Source organism: Acomys minous (assembly GCF_964271855.1).
Source record: "Acomys minous genome assembly, chromosome: 10".
Lineage (NCBI taxonomy): Eukaryota > Metazoa > Chordata > Mammalia > Rodentia > Muridae > Acomys > Acomys minous.
Window position 1 is genome coordinate 64,258,741 of NC_140491.1, and position 17,593 is coordinate 64,276,333.

Genomic DNA, 17,593 nt, shown 5'->3' on the forward strand with positions numbered 1-17,593 from the left:
GTATCTGACCTTTGAGATTGAACAGCTGGGGTCCCAGCCTTAGCTGATAGGTCTGGTTTGAGAACATGTATTTTTATCAGCTTCACGAGCAGGGCCTAATCTGTCGGTCTAGGAACCCCATTTTGAGAAAGCGGTGGCATGGTGCTGTAAGCCAGAGCCAAACATCTGCGGGCTGTTGCGCAGCTGCCTGCGAAAACGTGGCTCTTGTACAGGCCTGGTTTCAGAGAGGGAAGGGAGCTGCAGTGCTAGCCTCGTGCTGGGTCACAGCCGCTAGCTGTGGTGGTTAGGGTTCTCTCATGTGAGGGAACTTAGAGGATGAGCATGTGTGTGCCTAGGGGCTTTATTAGGACGGCACACAGGCTGCCGTGCAGCTGGGCCAGCGACGCTGCTATGAACAGGAAGTCCAAGGACCCAGTACTTGGTCAGTCCACAGGCGGGATGTCTCAGCGGGTCCCATGCCAGCAAAGGAATGGATTTGCTAACAAGGGAAGAGCTAGGAGGCGCAAGGCGGAAGCTTACTTCGTCCACGTCCTCGCGCGTGCTCCCAGCAGAAGGTGTGGCCCAGACTAGAGGCTGGTTCTCCTAACTCAAATGATCTGGATTAAAGGCGTATCTTCTTACCTCAGAGGCAAAAATCCCTCACAGGTGTGCCCTCTGTGTTTGGGTTTTAGTTGATTCCAGATGTAGTTAAGTAGTTAAGGTGACAACTCAGAATTGCCATCTGACACTTCGGCCAGGCATATCAGCCACCGAGTGTCTCTCTCCTGTTTAGTTCAGTTAGTTTTTGGTGGGCTTGTATCTCCCTCTGGCTGGATACTCCCAGGACTGCAGCCTTCAGCTCTGCTCTGGGCATGGGAAAGCCTCTAGGTATGTGTGGTAGGGTTAGTCCATGAGGTATGTAGTGCTTAGAGGGATCGCTGCAGCCCCGAGCCGACTTACCTTTGCCAATGCCCTGGGCCATGGACCCCCAGCTGGCAGGCCTGGTTGTGGCTGTCTAGTTGTTACTTGCCTGGTACAGGCCAGGGCAATCGGAAGAATGGCACTGCCTAGCAAGGGTGAGTCCCCAGACCTAGGGTGAAAGAGGCCTAAGCCCTGTGGGCACTGGGCCCGTGGGCAGCCATCACCCAGGGGACGTCAAGTAAGATCTGCAACATTTTGAGTTGTCATTATGAAGGACATCATGATTAATGGCCAGGATTGCCCTGGCCAGTTTGCCAGCCGTACCTGGGTTATCTCCAAATTTTGAGATAACTCAGAAGGGTGAACCTACCCGGGAGGTGAACAGTGCAATGCTTGCCATACCCTTGTGGGAAGAGGCTTATGGGAAAGGCGGTGACAATAACCAGGTCCTGCGGAGCTCCAGGGACCAGCTTCAGGTATTGCATCCTGTCTTAGTTCTATCCTGTGGAGACACCACCATGACCACGGCAGCTCCTGTGAAAGAAAGCATCTAATTGGGGCTGGCTTACAATTTCAGAGGGTTAGTCCTTTGTCACCATGGCGTGGAATGTGGTGACATGCAGGCATCTGAGGGCTCTACATCTGGTCAGAAGGTGGAAGGCGTCAGGAAGAGAGAGGCTTCTGACACCTCCAAGCGCATCCCCAGTGACTCTAACAGGGCCACGCCTCCTAATCCTTTCAAATGGTGCCACTCCCTGGTGACCAAGGATTCAAATCTGTGAGGCTGTGGGGGCCATTCTCAGTCAACCCAACACACACACACACACACACACACACACACACACACACACACACACACACACACACAGCGTAACTGTGGCTTCCTCGCTCCTAAAGGTGGTGACAGCACCTCACTTTGCAGCAGCATGGGGTCAGTTCAGGGTGGGGCGCAGTGTTGGGCACTCAGCCTACTGGGTGTAACCACCCTCCTATCATTTCAAGCTTTATTCAGGGGATCATGTTGAGGGAGGGTGCCCAGGAATTCACAGAAGAAGGGAACTTGCAAGACAGGGAGGTTTTGCCACCTACCTTAGGAACTGGGGCCTGGAAAGTTCTGGTCACGGTTGGATTTGTATGTTGGGCTGTAGGGGTGGAGCCATCCCTGAGCCTATGAAGGCAGGCGTGCTTGTTTCAAGACTTCTCATGCAGATGGGGTCAGAGAAGAACTGGGGAGCTCAGGAAGGTAGACGGTGTCCTCCAAAGCGGGGGCAAAGCAAATTCATTAAACATGACATTTAATCTTTGGGTCTACAGCTCATCCCCAGGGAGGTGAGAAAAGAGCCATCTTCCCCTCCCGCCACACCGTGTGTGTGTGTGTGTGTGTGTTGAGCTGTGTGAAACTGTAGAGATACAATTCCGCAGTTGCAAACAGAGGCCGTGGGGGAAGGGGCCTTTTGTGTCAGAGCAGGCTGATGGTTTCGGGCCAGAGAGGCTGAGACTTGGTAGATGGGCGTGTCTGTCTTTCATGGGTTCCTGGGCAGCCATGGTGGCATGAGAAGGGGCAGTGTGTGGGGTAGAGGCTCCCTTCCTTAGCTGGAGCCAACCAGATACCCTGCTGAACGTTTTCCTAGCCATTGCTGTGGACAACCTCGCCAATGCCCAGGAGCTGACCAAGGTATGTAAAACACCACCTGCGCCCTAGGAGGCGCTAGTAGGTCTGGGACGCAGAACATTCACTGGATGAAGTTATCAAGCCATGAGGAAGGCCAGCTGCTGGGTCGGGTCAGGGTTCGCGTGATTTTTCTCCAGGGGAAACTCCTCAGTCATGACCAGAGACATTAATCTGGGCTCTGGGTACCTAGGATTGCCACAGAAGCAAGCAGGTAGGTCCATGTGTGGACAGGCTCTCGGAGAAGCTGTGGCCGTGAAAGAGAGAGGGGCTAGCAGGGTAGAGTGTGGGAGCACGGGGTGGGGGTGGGGTACATACTGATAGGGCACCCATGTCATGGGAGTGCAGGCTCCTGACACATGCATGCCGGTAGCTGTGCGATGAGAGCCAGAAGTGTTCCCAGGGGAGAAAATGTGCGAGTGAGCCCCAGGGAAAGGGCAGCAAGAGGACACCCGCAGTGCTGCCCTCAGATGTTCGGCCTGGCTGGAACCTGGGATAGCAGTGGTGATGCTATCTGTGCGCATCTGTGTCCCAGCAGGGCAGCGTCTGCTCTAGGCAGTGCCCAGCAGGGACCATTCAATATTCATTTCTTATGTCCAAGCCCAGCGGGGGACACGATTATACACGCATCTCTCTCTGGTTTCCCTCTGGATGACACAACCCCCTATCTGGCAACCCCTCAGCCCTGTGTCCTGCTACCTGCTAGGTAGCTAGGCTGCCTGCTGTCGGCCTTCGGCCTGCATTCTGATTCAAGGTCTGCTTCAGTATGAAGGCTGCCTCCACGTGCATCACAGATATTTTGTGTGCATGCATGTGCCATGTAAGGGGCGGCATGCTGTGTCTGCACTGATGCTCAGATTGGCACCTGTGCACATCTCCCAAGTCTGAGCTTAGCGGTCCAGTGTTGGCCTCACTCTGGGAACAAGGAGGAGAGGTTCAGATGCCATGGGCAGGGGCGTAGCTTATGCAGTGTGGTAGCCATGAATCTCCTTTGGCTTCCCCTCAGCATTTCTCTTCCTGCGTGTAGCCCAGGGCTGTGCCTTAGGGCCTGGGTGCCTCTTTGGCTCTGGTCTCTGGCTCCTGAGGACTTGGGAATGCCACCAGCTGGCTTGTTGTTGTTACCAGCGTGGCTGAGTATCGCCATCCAGGTGTGGTCAGACTCCTGGCTGGGAGGCGTGGGCTGGGGGAAGCCCATGGATTTCCAGGGTTGTCCTTGGTGTTAGTGTTTCTGGGACCACGTGAATTTGGGATACCATCAATACTAATTCCTGTGCAGGGGTACGCTCGAGTCCTGCTGTCTCTCCGACCTGGATACAGAGCTCTCTCTCTGTGGTGGATCCTATGCAGGAATCCTCCTGCCTTGGGAGTTAGGACCGTGGAGGCCTATCTGTCTGGCCACACGACACTGCCCGAGTTAGGCAGGAGTTCTAGAAGGGAGGACCCCATCCATCCTGTGCTAATTAGCTTCTCATTGCTGGGATAAAAAAAAAAAAGCTAGAGCAGGATAAATAGGCAGAAATTTTTATTTTGCCTTATGATCCCAGAGATTATCACCCACTGTTGCTGACTCTGTTGTCCCTAGGCCTGTGGCAAAGCCAGCATCGGGCCAGGACGTTGTGGCGAGTCACAGTTGCTGTCTTATTGGTAGCTCTGTATTGAGAGTATCTGGGCGGTGACTGGCAGTTTGTGGGTTTGCCATTTTTGTGCTCCACAAGAGTCAGGTACATTTTGAGCAGTGTTAGCTTTCAGGGGAGTTAGCCTAGGTAGGTGTAGGCTTGCGGCGGGGGGTGGGGTGGGGGGGTGGCGCGTTTAAGAAGTCATGGGGGATGCCCAGTAGTTCATCAGATGCACAGCATGGAGTCTCTGTTCTTGGGTCGTGGACCCAAATATTGATTCAGAGTCTTGGAGCAGAGTTTGTTGGTTTTTCTTAGTGACACAGTGTCAGTGCCCCGGGGATCCGTCAGCTGTCCATTTCTCTTCCTGGATAGGTAACTGCACATGTGCAGGTCCTGTGGCAGTAGCCATGTGTGGCTCATGGGATCTGATTGGTTCAGGCAGAGAAGCTCTAAGGTGGCCATAGGGTCCTTGTGGGAACAGGAGGAGCTTGGTACCCTCACCTTCTCCCCAGCCTCCAGGGCGCGCTGTCGGAAGGGGGGTGGTGGGGAGAGGGGAAGAGGAGGCCAGCGTTGTTCAAGTGCTTCATGAGCTCCTAGAAGGATGAGGGATGGGGAAAGCGATAGATTTGCTGTGATGAAGCCTGAGGTAGGAAAAAAAAATCTGGTAGTGGCTTCTTACTTGTCTGAGGATGATCAGGGTAAGGTCTGGGTACAGGCGCAGATTCAGGGTCATCAGCTCACGAACAAGCTAGACAACACTGATGCAGGGATCCCGGGTACTGATGTTTCTAGCCACAGGCTCAGGAGGGGAGGCCTTCAAGACTACTAAGGAGAACGCATCCTACGTCACAAGGGGCTCTGTCCAGCCAGGGTGGAGGGCAGAGGAGGGCAAAGGTGTTAGGAAGAACCTGTCACCTCAGAGTGGCAGGCAGCCAGTTTTTGACTTGAAAAGACAGTTTTGTTGTTCAAACAGGATGAAGAGGAGATGGAAGAGGCAGCCAATCAGAAGCTCGCTCTACAGAAGGCCAAGGAAGTGGCTGAAGTCAGCCCCATGTCCGCTGCCAACATCTCCATCGCCGCGTAAGGCTTCTGGGAAGGAATGGTTTGCGGGTTGCGGGTGGCTTCGGGCGGCAGCAGCAGCACAGCCCTGTCCTCCTCCTCAGAACCTCTTGCTCTGAAGACACAGCGTCCTCTCTGGTCGTATTGAAAAGAGCCTGAGCAGAGGCCTCAGATGAACACACTCTGTGGCTCTCCCAGCCTGAAAGAGGACAGAGTGTGAGGGCGTGGCCTTCGTGCTGGGTGGGGTTAGCTGGGCTTCTGATTGGCCGGATGGTGTCTGGGTGGCGCCAGCGCTCCTGTCTTGGCAAAGCCCTAGCTGGGGTCAGGGGAGCGAGGGGTCAGCATGTGGAGCTTAAACATGGTTTTCAGACGCGTACTTTGTGAGACAAAAGGTTCTAGCGGCAGCCCAGCTATTTCCAAAAATGTCTCTGCTTGGTAAGGAGGAATCTGGGAGGCGAAAGGGCAGGCGTGCTTTGTGGGAAGACCCAGTGTCCTTGCCGTCCGGCTGTGTCTCACGTGCGGTGGAGTTTATAGAGGGTGAGGGGCTTTGCGAGGAGTCAATGTTTAGGAGTCAGGAGAGTTGGGCACATGGCCTGGCCATAGGTGAATCTTGGGGGAAATAAACCATGCTGGCTTCAAAGCTGCACTCACCCTGCCACATGCTTTTCATAGGCCAGGGACATGGCTTTGACTCAGTCCTCTGTGGTGACTTATGCCCGCACTGCTGAATTATGTGTTGGGATTGGTTGGCTGTAGATGCCGATACAGTGATTGAGAAACATATGTGTGTTTATATGTGTGTACCCAAAGTGGCTCTGTTCCTTCCCAGAGGTCACCAGACGTCTCTAAGCCTAGCAGGAAAGCATTTGGTTCTAGGAATCATCAGCCAGAATGGCTACAGCCCATATGACCGACGGTAGGAGCCAGGCAGGCTCAGGGCATGGCGTTTGTTGTTTAGGTGACTTGTGCAGCCCAGGGCTCTCTCTGCTTGTTTCCCTGTCTGGCCAGCTCAGTTGTTGATTAGTTGGCCAGTTTTAATCAATAACCTGCTCCTGAGGTTGCTAAGACCTGACAGGGGTCCTTCCTCCTTCCTTTATATGAGCTCTGTGAGGTCCTCTGTGAGAGGACGGCAGGTAAGCATCTGGCATGATCAGCTCCCGGCTTTGTGTAGACTGTGGTTCTAAGCGATGTTCTTTTTAACACTCTCCTTCTCTGCTGTTCCTGGATGTAAGCAGCTCCTGCTGCCTCTGGGGCTTCTACTCCCCGACGTGTTCCTGTCCTGCCTAAGGTCCTCAGCACAGCCCAGAAAAAAACCGCCCAAGCACCCCTCCCCTCACTGCCCGTTTGGAGACACTTGCCAGGGGTATCGCTCCAATAATGGAATATGTACAATAGTATATGTTAACCACTCTGGCTTGAGTAGAGATTGTGGGGAGTCAGCCACACGGGGGATGCCTTTCCTGTGAGCAAGGTGCTGAGCGTGAGGGCTGCTCCTGGTACTTCCTGCCACTCATGCTGATACCTCTGAGGGCTCAGGGGCTGTACGTGAGCTCTCCCCCGTGGTTTGCTGCCAGACTGGGGAGTAAGGGGTTGTCAAGAACCTCTTGCCTTGGCAGTTCCCCCCACAGCTGTGTCTTGTATTAGCATGGGGTGGGGGCGCTGAGGGACCTGCAGTAGGCATGGTGATTGAGGCCTTCTGCACTCTGTAGCATGACAGACGAGTCCAGAACTGCTGGGATGGGGTGCAGTCCTCTGTAGCCCCCATGGAAGCTCCTCAGATCCCTGGAAGGAGCAGGGCACTAAACATGGGGTACCCTCCTGCTTCTCTCTGCTTTGGCACCTCATTCTTGCCCAGTCTTCCAGGTCTCTCTCTCTCTCACACACACAGTCTCACATACATGTTCTTACAAACATTCACACATATGCTTATAATCTCCCACTCACAAGTCCCAATGCTCACACTCATGACCTCACAGAATCATACTCCCAGCCACTCTCAGCAGCACTGTGATATGCTTGCCTGCCTGCCTACCCTGGGGCTGTGCGAAGGTGAGCTGACTTCAGTTTACAGTGTGCAAAGGCCTTGGCCTTTAGAAAGGGGCCCTGGAAACCTTCCCGGCCATCCCGGTGAAGCCCGTGGGAAAGGCGAGGCCTGTAAAGAGATTGTTGCTTTCTCTGTTTTTGGAAAAACTTCTACCTGTCACTTGGAAATGGCTACAGTAGCCATATGGAAGGTGGGTTGGCGACATAGCCCGATTCTTTTCTGGAAGCCATGGGATTTAAATCTAGGAACTGAGGGTCTGGGAGCAGAGACCAGGTAGTTACAGGGGAGGCGGGTGGGGTAGGAGGCAGGACCTGGAGAGCCACACAGGTTGGGGTACCCTTCCGTCCTGTGTTTGCCGTGAGCTCATCCAAGGCCATCAGCTTCAGGTCTGTCTGCCTGGATGTCGGGGTATGGGAGGACTGCTGGAATTGCTATAAAGGTGGCTGTAACTTTCCAGAGCATTCCTTCTTAGGGCAGTGTGGGCCAAGCTGTGGTGGTCGATGGCCTCTGAGAGAGCTGTCTTGTCGTCCAGCCGTGTAAGATTTGCTGGTTCACTTTAGCCTGCCTTTTCTGCACGTAAGGAATTCGTTCCCAACCTCTCTTTAGCGCTGGTCTTGGCCGGTGCCTGTCTGGCGGATGCCTCTCCAGCCTTCTGCCAGATGTGCACTGTGGCCTGCAACTGCACTGATGTGGTACCCAAGTGTCACTTGTGCTTCAGAACGTTCTCTCTGGTTTTCTCACTCCTGTTTGTGTTTTGTTTCTTGCATGTGCAGTTTTGTAAAGCAAACTCGAGGTACTGTAACTCGCAGCTCATCTGTCTCCAGCGTAAACTCACCGTGAGTGGTTCTGCTATGATTCTCCATCTGTGGCTCCATGATAGCTCTGTTGCACACACCCTCCCTCCACTCCTGGCTGCTTTGCCCTAAAGTCATTTGCTTCGTGGGCAGTTCCAGCCCAGCCTTCTGTGGGAATGGTGGCCATGTTCCCTGTTGTCCCCAAGTCCTACTCACAGGCCCAGATCTTTCTGAGCTTGGCCCTCCTCTCCCTTCTGGTCTCTGTCCTTTTGTCTGCTGTGTGTCTGTGTGAAGTCACTCCAGTGCCTCATATAGGTCTGTTTCTTGGATAGGGTGGATCTCTGTGGACGCAGGTCTTCTGTGGTTCACATGAAGCCCTGTGCACAGGGATGACAGAAAGGGTTCTTGGGGGACATTCCTTGGCTCCTCCAGTCCCTCCTTACTTTGGGGAGAATGTCAGTTATTCTGGGGCAGCCCTTGGGTTAGCATGAACAAAGCTGCTATGGAGCTTATAGTGCATAGGTCAGGAGAACACTAAAAACCCCAGCGTGGGAACTAAGGGCCTGGAAGCAGAGTGGGCACTGGATGCTCACAGGGAAGAGAGTAAGGCAGGTAGCAGAACACGCTGGCCTTCCTGGCAGTCAGTGACACTGACCTGGCGAGTTGGCCTTAGGAGCTCCTCCTGGGAGATGTGCTCTTGGCTCATCCCTCAAGGATAAGGCCAACACCTGTGAGCGAGGGCCCCCTGTTTCCCTCCTGGCTCCACTCACACTCCCTGTGGGGTTGCTGCTAATGTCTTCTGCCAGTGGCTCCTCGTGGTCAAGAAGGAATGTTTGCAGCTGGACCCTCTGCGTGGGTTAGCCAGGGACACTCTGTGCCTTGTGTGTGCCTACTTTGTGTGCCTCCTTGACAGTAGCACAGGGCAATCTGTCTCCTTTCAAGTGTGAGATGCTGCTGGATGTTGGACCTTGGTGCCTGATAGGGGTCCTCAGAGGTCCATATTGTGGAAGTGAGACATCTGTATCACACAGTGGGGATGCCTCCTCCTTCCAGGAACAGCAAGTGACAGGCAGCTCTGCCTGGAGACCTCACAGCAGCACCACATTACCCTTAAGATTCATTGTCGAGCCTTGAGTAGTCCACAGTGCCTTAGCTGGGAGCCTCTCTCCTTCCGGGTGTGGCTGGGTAGCATCTCTAAGCTCGGACCAAGACATCGTGAGGCAGTTCTTCCCCATTGGCTCCTTCAAGAGCCCTGTCACAAGTGGGTTCTGGCTGAGTAGTGTCGCCAGCCACATAGCAGTGTGCCTCTCAAGAGAGGATCCTGAATTGCTTATGAAGTTGGTAAAGAGGAATGGAGTGAGATGTCTGTGCTAGCTGCAATGGGCAGAGATTAAAAAAAAAAATAAAGAAGAAAAAGAAAGCGAGCTTTAGAGAGTGACTCAGGGATCTGTCCTGGGAGGAGCCCAGTGGTCTCTATGGGCTTGTGGGCTGATGAAAGCAGTCTGGTGATAAAGGTCCCAGAGCAATGGGCTCGGGGCTGTAGCAGTCCGAGGACGTGAATTGCTGGCCCTGGCCCAGCTAGTTTGTATTTTGTCCTATGTTTTGAGAGGCCCCTGCAAGTCCAGGGATGCCCTGCATTCCCATGACAACCTGGCCTCTTTCTGTCCTTGAGGTGGTTCCTGAGAGAGGGTCATACCTGGGACAGGGCTGGGGCTGAGGGGGCCCATTCCTGCCTGTACCACGGAGCTGGAGCTGCAGGCTGTTGCACACTCTCATTAAGTCACTGCCCATCCTTCCCAGCAGAGAACAGTGATGCTGGCTGTAGCCCAAAGGCTCATTTGAGCTGGCCAGCTCTCTGCTGATCAAAGGACTCGGAATCCAGGCCCATCTTGGTGTATTGGACTGATTGAGAGACCCAAGGTAGCGAGCAGGATTCTTGAAGAAGGGGGCACATCTTTAGGCCCTCTTCCCTTTCTTGCTGTGTTGTACAAAGATGAACCCTCCCAGGGCCATGGAGGCTCTGTGGGTCCTCAGGGCCTTCTTGGGGTACAGATAGCATGGCTTTGATGCCTCATCGAGGACGAGAAATAGCTGATGGCTTCTTGCTGCCCCATCAGCCTCACCGAGCTCTGCGGGGAGGAGGCGCAGATGCTGTTTAGCTTTCACATTAGAGGAAGGAGAAGTTTGCTGTCCTCCACTGTGGACAGCTCTTCTCCAGTGGCTGGGCTGCTCCCTTGGGTCTGTCAGAGAGATTGTGCATCCTTTAGGCCCTTGTGCCCTGAATGCATGAAATGCCACCAGTGACCAGCTGTGGACCCCGAGTAGGTCTTGTCCTCTTTTTAGGCTCAGTGCCCATCCTTAGGAAATGGGCGCAGGAGAAGCACCTGTCCTTAAGGTGGCTACGAAGGCTGTGTGAGGCGGGTGTGGTGGTCATTGTGAGTGGTCCCACAGACATTGCCAAGGCTATCCAGAAGCCTCCGGAGACTGAAGGGTGAGGCTGTGGCCTCAGGTGAGGGTTCTACTTCGCAGAGGTGGGGCTAGAGCCACTTTTTTGTTTTGTTTTGTTTTTTTCTTTTGTTTTGTTTTTGTTTTTGAGGTTTTATTCAGTAAAGAACCCGGAATGAAAATGGCTCCCTGGTTTAGATGTGGGAACAGATGTCTGGGGCAGTGAAGTTTGGATGAAAAGAAGGCCCTTAATTGCCCAGTGAGGACTGAGCTAGAGTATGGCCCTGGTGCTGGAGGAGTTCAGGGTTGTGTCTGGCTCTTTCTTCAGTGGAGTGAGAGGCTCCCCACAGAGCCAGGAGAGGGCGTTGGTGGCTCCAGACCTGCCGTCTGGGTGAGACAGATAACGCCTCTTTACTAAGGGCTGCCTGGATGCTTCAAAAGCACAGCAGAGGTTCTGTTTGCTCACAGTAGGGCCACATGCTCCCTTGGGAGGTACCATGGGTAAGTGTCTCTAGAGAAGTATCCATTTGGCCCCTCCCGGGCCAGCTCCCAGGGTAGACTGCAGGGGTTCCCCCCTCCTCAGTCCTCCACTTACAAGATAGTCTTCCCTTCCTGTTTTGCCTTCCTGGCTAGCTGCCCATCTATCTACCTCGAAATTGTGTTTTCCCACTCATGCTGGCGCCTGGCATCCCCACAGCCTTGTATCCTTCAGACTCTGGGCCATTGTCCTTCCGCTAGAGTGGCAGCTGGAGCCGGTTCCCAGCCTCTCCAGAAGGGTGCTGACAGGAGGAGCTGAACTCTGCCCTATCCCCTGGGTATTTCTCCCCTGTCCCCCACATCCCTCCATCGCTTGTGGTCATCTGCGGCTTCCCTGAGAGGCAGAGATAAGTGTCGGTGACACTCATGACAGTCTCCCCACAGCAGGCAGCAGAACTCGGCCAAGGCGCGCTCAGTGTGGGAGCAGCGGGCCAGTCAGCTAAGGCTACAGAACCTGCGAGCCAGCTGTGAGGCCCTGTACAGCGAGATGGACCCAGAGGAGCGCCTGCGTTATGCCAGCACGCGCCATGTGAGGCCAGACATGAAGACGCACATGGACCGGCCCCTAGTGGTGGAGCCTGGTCGGGATGGATTGCGGGCACCCGTAGGGAACAAGTCAAAGCCTGAGGGCACGGAGGCCACTGACAACGCGGACCCGCCACGCAGGCACCACCGGCACCGTGAGAGGGACAAGACCTCAGCCACGGCCCCTGCTGGAGGCGAACAGGACAGGACGGACTGTCCAAAGGCTGAAAGCGCAGAGACGGGACCCCGGGAGGAACGTGCGCGCCCTCGTCGAAGTCGCAGCAAGGAGGCTGCAGGGGCTGACGTGCAAGTGCGCTGTGAGCGCAGCAGGCGTCACCATCGGCGCGGCTCCCCGGAGGAGGCCACTGACCGTGAGCCCCGGCGCCACCGTGCCCACCGGCATGCACAGGACCCAGGCAAGGAGGGCACTGCGCCAGTGCTTGTACCCAAGGGCGAGCGACGCCCACGACACCGAGGCCCGCGCACCGGCCCCCGTGAGGCAGAAAACAGCGAGGAGCCCACACGCCGGCACCGTGTAAGGCATAAGGTGCCACCGACACCTGAGGCCCCCGAGAGGGAGGCTGCAGAAAAGGAGAGCAATGTGGTGGAAGCGGATAAGGAAACCAGAAACCACCAGCCCAAGTATGTAAGAGGCAGGGTATGCGGGGAGGGGCGGGGTGGGCTGTTAGGAGCTCTTTCGCAAATAGGGGAAGATACAGGGTACCTCTGCCAGGCTGCTCCTTTTGTCACCACTACCACCCTTCCTTACACATACCCTCAGTTCTCTCCTTCATAAATTCCTTCTGGCAACCACTGTGTACTCGGTGACACCCAGACTGACTGAAGATGTTAGGAATCCCCTGACCTGGGAAGAACAGAGAACCCAGGAGAATAGAAAACCATGGAGTATTGTAATGAAGGGGAGGATGCTGGGAAGGGAAAAACAAGCAAGAGTGCTAGCTGAGTTGACCAAGAAGAAGCAGGGTGCTGGCCGGCTTTTTGGCTCCGACTCTTCAAGAGACTGAAGCCACCATCTTTGTGCCTGACCACTGGCTCCCAGAAATCAGGTTACGCACAGCCGGAAGCCATTATTAGGGTTCAGTCTAGCTTAGCGGTGTCTCTGTGTATAGGATTCTGTGCTGGGCCTTCCTTGGGATGGGTCGAGGAGTGGGGTCCCTGCAGGAAACAGCCTGCTTTGGATTGCTTTGTTTTCCAAGGGGTTTTAATCCACATTCAGACTATAATACCAACACTGTGGTTGGTATAACACCGGCTCTGATAAAAGCAGATGGGTCAGCTCCGTACCTTCCTTTTAGACCTAAAGGCAATGTAAGCGTGTAGGGTGACAAACCACTCAAGCAGCCTGGGCTTTCCTTGCCTGTGTAAAGGGACGGCCAGAAGGGAACCAGGCTTCACACGCTGCACCAGACTGATGAGCATTCTGCTTTCAGGGACCTTCACTGTGACCTGGAGGCCATTACAGTCCCAGGTGTGGGCCCTGGACACATGCTGCCCAGCACCTGTCTCCAGAAAGTGGATGAACAGCCAGAGGATGCAGACAACCAGCGTAATGTCACCCGGATGGGCAGTCAGCCCGCTGACCCCAGCACCACTGTGCATGTCCCCGTGACGCTGACAGGCCCTCCCGGGGAGACCACTGTAGCGCCCAGTGAGTATCTCCCTGTAACCAATGGCAGGCCCAGCTACCCCAGGGCCCTGCTGCTCTAGATCAGTGGCTGGGGAGATCCAGCTTGCTTCTCTGAATTCTCTCCCAGGTGGGAGAGAGAGAAATGTCTTTGCTCCCAGTGTCTGTCCTTTTGATATCTCTTGGCTTTCCGTTGCCCCCAGAGGCAGGTCAGTGCTGAATACCTTTGTTCCCTCCCCCTAAAACATGTTTTCACATTGCAGTCTTCACCAGGCTCAGTGTCAGAGTGCTAGGAGCACAGTGGAGGGTGGTAGATCATCCGGAAAGTCCGCAAAGCCTTCATCTTTTGTTGCTCGACAGAAGGAGTAAGGGCTGGTGCTGGGGTGGGTGGCAGAGCTGTCATCTACCTGCCCTAAGCACCTGCCCCATCCGACGTGCTCTCTTTCTTGCCTCTGTGCGCTCCATGCGGTGAGAGCAACACTGAATAAGCCAGGCAGTAACAGATGTGCCTCCCACAAGGGCAGACGTTAGAATGGAAACAAAACAAAATCAAAGCATGCCAGGGAGAGAGGCAGGGTCTGTGGAAGGCCAGGGAAGTGCTGAGCTCCCAAGTAGGCCGCGTGAGACATAGGCCCTGTGCACATTTGCAGTCAGGCACACGCTTTGAAAGATAGAGCAGTGCAAGGTGATGACTTTTAGCTGCTTGGACACCCATTTCACTGAGCTTCTTCCTCTGAGGAAAACTTGATCTTGGCCCAATCTTGTTTCAGTGTATACACACACACACACACACACACACACACACACACACACACACACACTCTGTCTTCCCAAACTCTCCCTTTGTTTCTCTTTAGAGTAGCCTGAAACTGGCTCCGGGACACACACTGGGGGATTTTATCCATCCTGGCAGCCACAGACCTGCCACCAGAATGCCACACACTTGGAATCATACAGCACACAGATTTTCAAGTTGGCTCAAAAATAAATAGATAGACAGATAGATGAAAGAAAGAAAGACAAACAAACAAATAACAGGAAACCTCAAACAAACAAGCTACCATTATGCACTTAAGGCATTTTGTGGCTTGGTGGTTCATGTCTTATGTCATTAGGCAACAACTGTCTGTCTAACTTTGCCCGTCCACCTACTGAAGTGAAGGTGTTTCAGTTACTTCTAGGCTTGATAGTTATAAGCAGACACACGCGGTCGGGCTTGTGTCTGTGTGCCGCTGTGAGGGCACACCTAAGCACGACTGTGAACTTGGGTGTGGTAAGACTATGTGTAGTTTTGTAAGGAAAACTGCCAAACCGTCTTCAGGGTGGCTTTGCTGGTTTGTTCTCTCATTGCTTCACAAGTCTTACTAGAGTTTGTCTCACCAGTGCTTTGGACTTCATCTGTTCTAATGAAATCAGTAGAGCTTGTTTAACTTCGCAACTTCCTAATGATACATGATTTTTGAATACTTCTTAGTTATGTTTACTTGACGTCTGTGCATCTCTGGTGAGGTTTTTATTCAGGTCTTTTGCCTATTTTTTTTTAATTGGTTTGTTAAATAATTATTAACTTTCAAAATATATTCGTGTATGTCTATCTTCTTTTAATCTGGTGTGTGCGTGTTTTACCTGCATGGTGGTTTTTGCCCCGTGTGCATGCCTGCTACTGGTAGAATCAGAAGAGAAAGGGCTTCAGGTCCCCTGTACTGGAGAAACTACAGATGGTCTTGTGCTGCCATGGGGGTGCTGGTTACTGAACTCACGCCCTCTGCGGGAAGAGCAGGATGTGCTCTTAACCTCTGAACTATCTCTCCAGCCCCTCTTTTTATATTTTTCACAGAGGTCTTTTACAAATGTACTTTATAAGTATCTTCTCCTAGTCTCTGGCTTGGCTTGGTCTCTGAGTGGCTGGTATATTTCTTTCCTTTCTTCCTGAGACAGTGTCTCCCATGTGGCTCTGATGTTGGTCTCCAAGTGCGAAGGCCACAAGCGTTCACTAGCAGATGTGCACTCTGCCTGTCTCCCTGTGGCGCCTGCGCCACCACAGTACCGAGTCGAGGGCGAGGGACTACAGATTTAACTCATGCACACACACACACATTAACACAGCGGGTCCTTCGTGCTAAGAGAGCAGCAGCCACAGCAACAGCTGCGGCAGCGGTTTATTCTTCTCCTCCGTTCAGAGTTCCAAAGAGCCTTCTTATAGGCAGCAAAACAGGAATCCTCCTCCCAGGTGAAATCCCTCAAGAGGTGATTGCACACAGGAGGAAAAGTCTCGAGGAAGGGAGGGGTGCGTTCTCAGAGCAGTAAACATGACTAGCTAACCAGGATAAACACAGACATGGAAGCTGCTAGAAACAGGACATGAAACAGCAAGACAGGCAGGCAGCCCAGTCGGGCCTGCTTCCTACATCTCCCTGAGTCTGTCTTGTGAGGGTTGTTAATACGAGACCTGTTGCAGGCCACAAGCGTTCACTAGCAGGTGTGCGCTCTGCCTGTCTCCCCGAGTCTGTCTTGTGAGGGTTGTTAATACGAGACCTGTTGCAGGCCACAAGTGTTCACTAGCAGGTGTGCGCTCTGCCTGTCTCCCCGAGTCTGTCTTGTGAGGGGTGTTACTCTGAGACCTGTTATACCTCTGCTAGAAGAAGAAACCTAAACTATTGATTTAAAATTTTTTTTATATGTTTATTACATATCCTATTTTTCTGAATTGTCAAATCAGGTGTTAGTTTTAATGTTGATTCTATTTGTTTTGTTTTGCCTAGTTTTGATAACTTCTGAGAGCGCGTGTCTCTCTTCCAAGTTTTAGGTCTCTTAATCTGTCTGGTTGCATTGGTGGGTAACATCCAGGCTGTTGGGTCCTCCTGCCTTGTTTTTCCAACACTAAGGTGAAAGTTCTGGCTTGATACCTATGTGTAAACTTACGTTTATGGTGAACTTTGATTCCTATTTTAGTAAATTTTTTTTGCCTGTCAGAAGAGTTAAATCTTGTTAAGTCTTTTTAGAATCCATAGAGGTCGTATGTTCTCTTAGATGTAAAGATACATAGCAGTAAATTTCCTATCTGGAACCGTATGCAATGTTAGAATACACTTCAATTAGTTGTTATTTATTTGCGGACTTAATTCATTTTATTTTTCTGGTATGAAAACCCTATATGGTAGGCGCTGCTGGAGCCCGTGTCCTCAGAATGGAGACTTCTGTGGTTTTTCTCAAGATGGCCAGTGACTTCCCATAGGGAGACTCAATGAATGTTGTCTGTTTCCAGAGGCCGGGATCCAGTAGCTGTAGGTCTTGGAGTTGGCATCAGAAGTGGCCTTGGAGGAGCTGCCAAAGTGGCAGTGTATTTCCTAGCCTAGTGGTTGTCAACCTACGGTTGTGACTCTTTGAGGGGGGGGACGTCACATAGAAGATATTTACATTGCGTTTCCTAGCAGTCGCAAAATTACAGTTAGGACCAAGCAACGGGATGATTGCGTGGCTGAGGGTCGGCACAACACGGGGAGCTGTATTAAAGGGCCACAGTGTTAGGAAGGCTGAGAGCACTGCCCTAGCTCGTCTGTAGCAGTTGTCAGTTTCTGTCACCAGTGGCAGCAGCAGCAGCAGCAGCAGCAGCAGTAGCTGCTTGGACAGAGGAGCAGAGACAGTGCCAGTGTGTCTTCGGGGAGAGACGAAGCACGGCAGCAGAGTGGCCCGTCCCCTTGCCTGGGATAGCTAATCTTGTTCCCATAATAGCCTCTCCACCCAGGGGTGGTGGTGCTTTGGCCCCTCAAAGGATGGTGGCTACTTTCTTAGAACATTTACCACCGCGACCAACATGACCGCTCTAATCCCCAGGAGTGCCAAGAGCTTGTGGGGAGAGTTGTGAGACGTGGCTGCTGCTGCCTGTGGAGCCACCTCAGGGTCCCCGAGGAACTCTTTCCTCCCTCACCAAGTGTGAAAGTCACACGGGTAAAACCCAGTGTAATTATGCAGATTAAGTAACACAGTTCTACTTATTTTGAGCTGTGCTGTCAGATTCTATTAAATGATCTTCATGTACAATTTTGGCTCGGTACTTTAAGGTGAGGTGTGTACTGTGGCTTCATCACACTGTGTTTAAACATAATACAGTCAGGATATTGATGCCATATAGTCACATCATACTCAACCTTAATACTCCATTCCTGAAAATCAGATGTTCCAATTATGGCCATTATTTTTTAAATCATATTTTATCCTCTTCATATTGGGGATCACACCTAAGACCTTTTACATATCGGACAAGGAAGCAAGTGCCTTTCTCCATTAACATAGTAAAAAAAATACCACATGCTAACTTAACTGCACAGGTTCATAAAATACAATGAAAAAGCCATTAAG

At 52.7% G+C, this 17,593-nt stretch overlaps 1 protein-coding gene across 8 annotated transcripts in view; it reads left to right on the forward strand.

Annotated features, from left to right (window-relative positions):
* The window catches only part of CACNA1B (calcium voltage-gated channel subunit alpha1 B), a 181,045-nt gene that overhangs the window by 85,486 nt on the left and 77,966 nt on the right, over window positions 1–17,593 (forward strand). For 4 of the 8 annotated variants that reach the window (XR_014782550.1, XR_014782551.1, XM_084798800.1 and 1 more), the window contains exons 17-21: window positions 2,508–2,575; window positions 5,159–5,265; window positions 8,062–8,124; window positions 11,452–12,231; window positions 13,041–13,258. Coding sequence is in view for 6 of the 8 variants with exons in the window: in XM_084798800.1 (XP_084654926.1) it covers window positions 2,508–2,575; window positions 5,159–5,265; window positions 8,062–8,124; window positions 11,452–12,231; window positions 13,041–13,258 (1,236 nt within the window). In the remaining 2 variants the exon portion in view is untranslated. Of the gene's footprint in view, window positions 1–2,507; window positions 2,576–5,158; window positions 5,266–8,061; window positions 8,125–11,448; window positions 12,232–13,040; window positions 13,259–17,593 lie in introns of all 8 variants that reach the window. The other 4 variants (XM_084798804.1, XM_084798805.1, XM_084798803.1 and 1 more) reach the window with 2 other exon arrangements.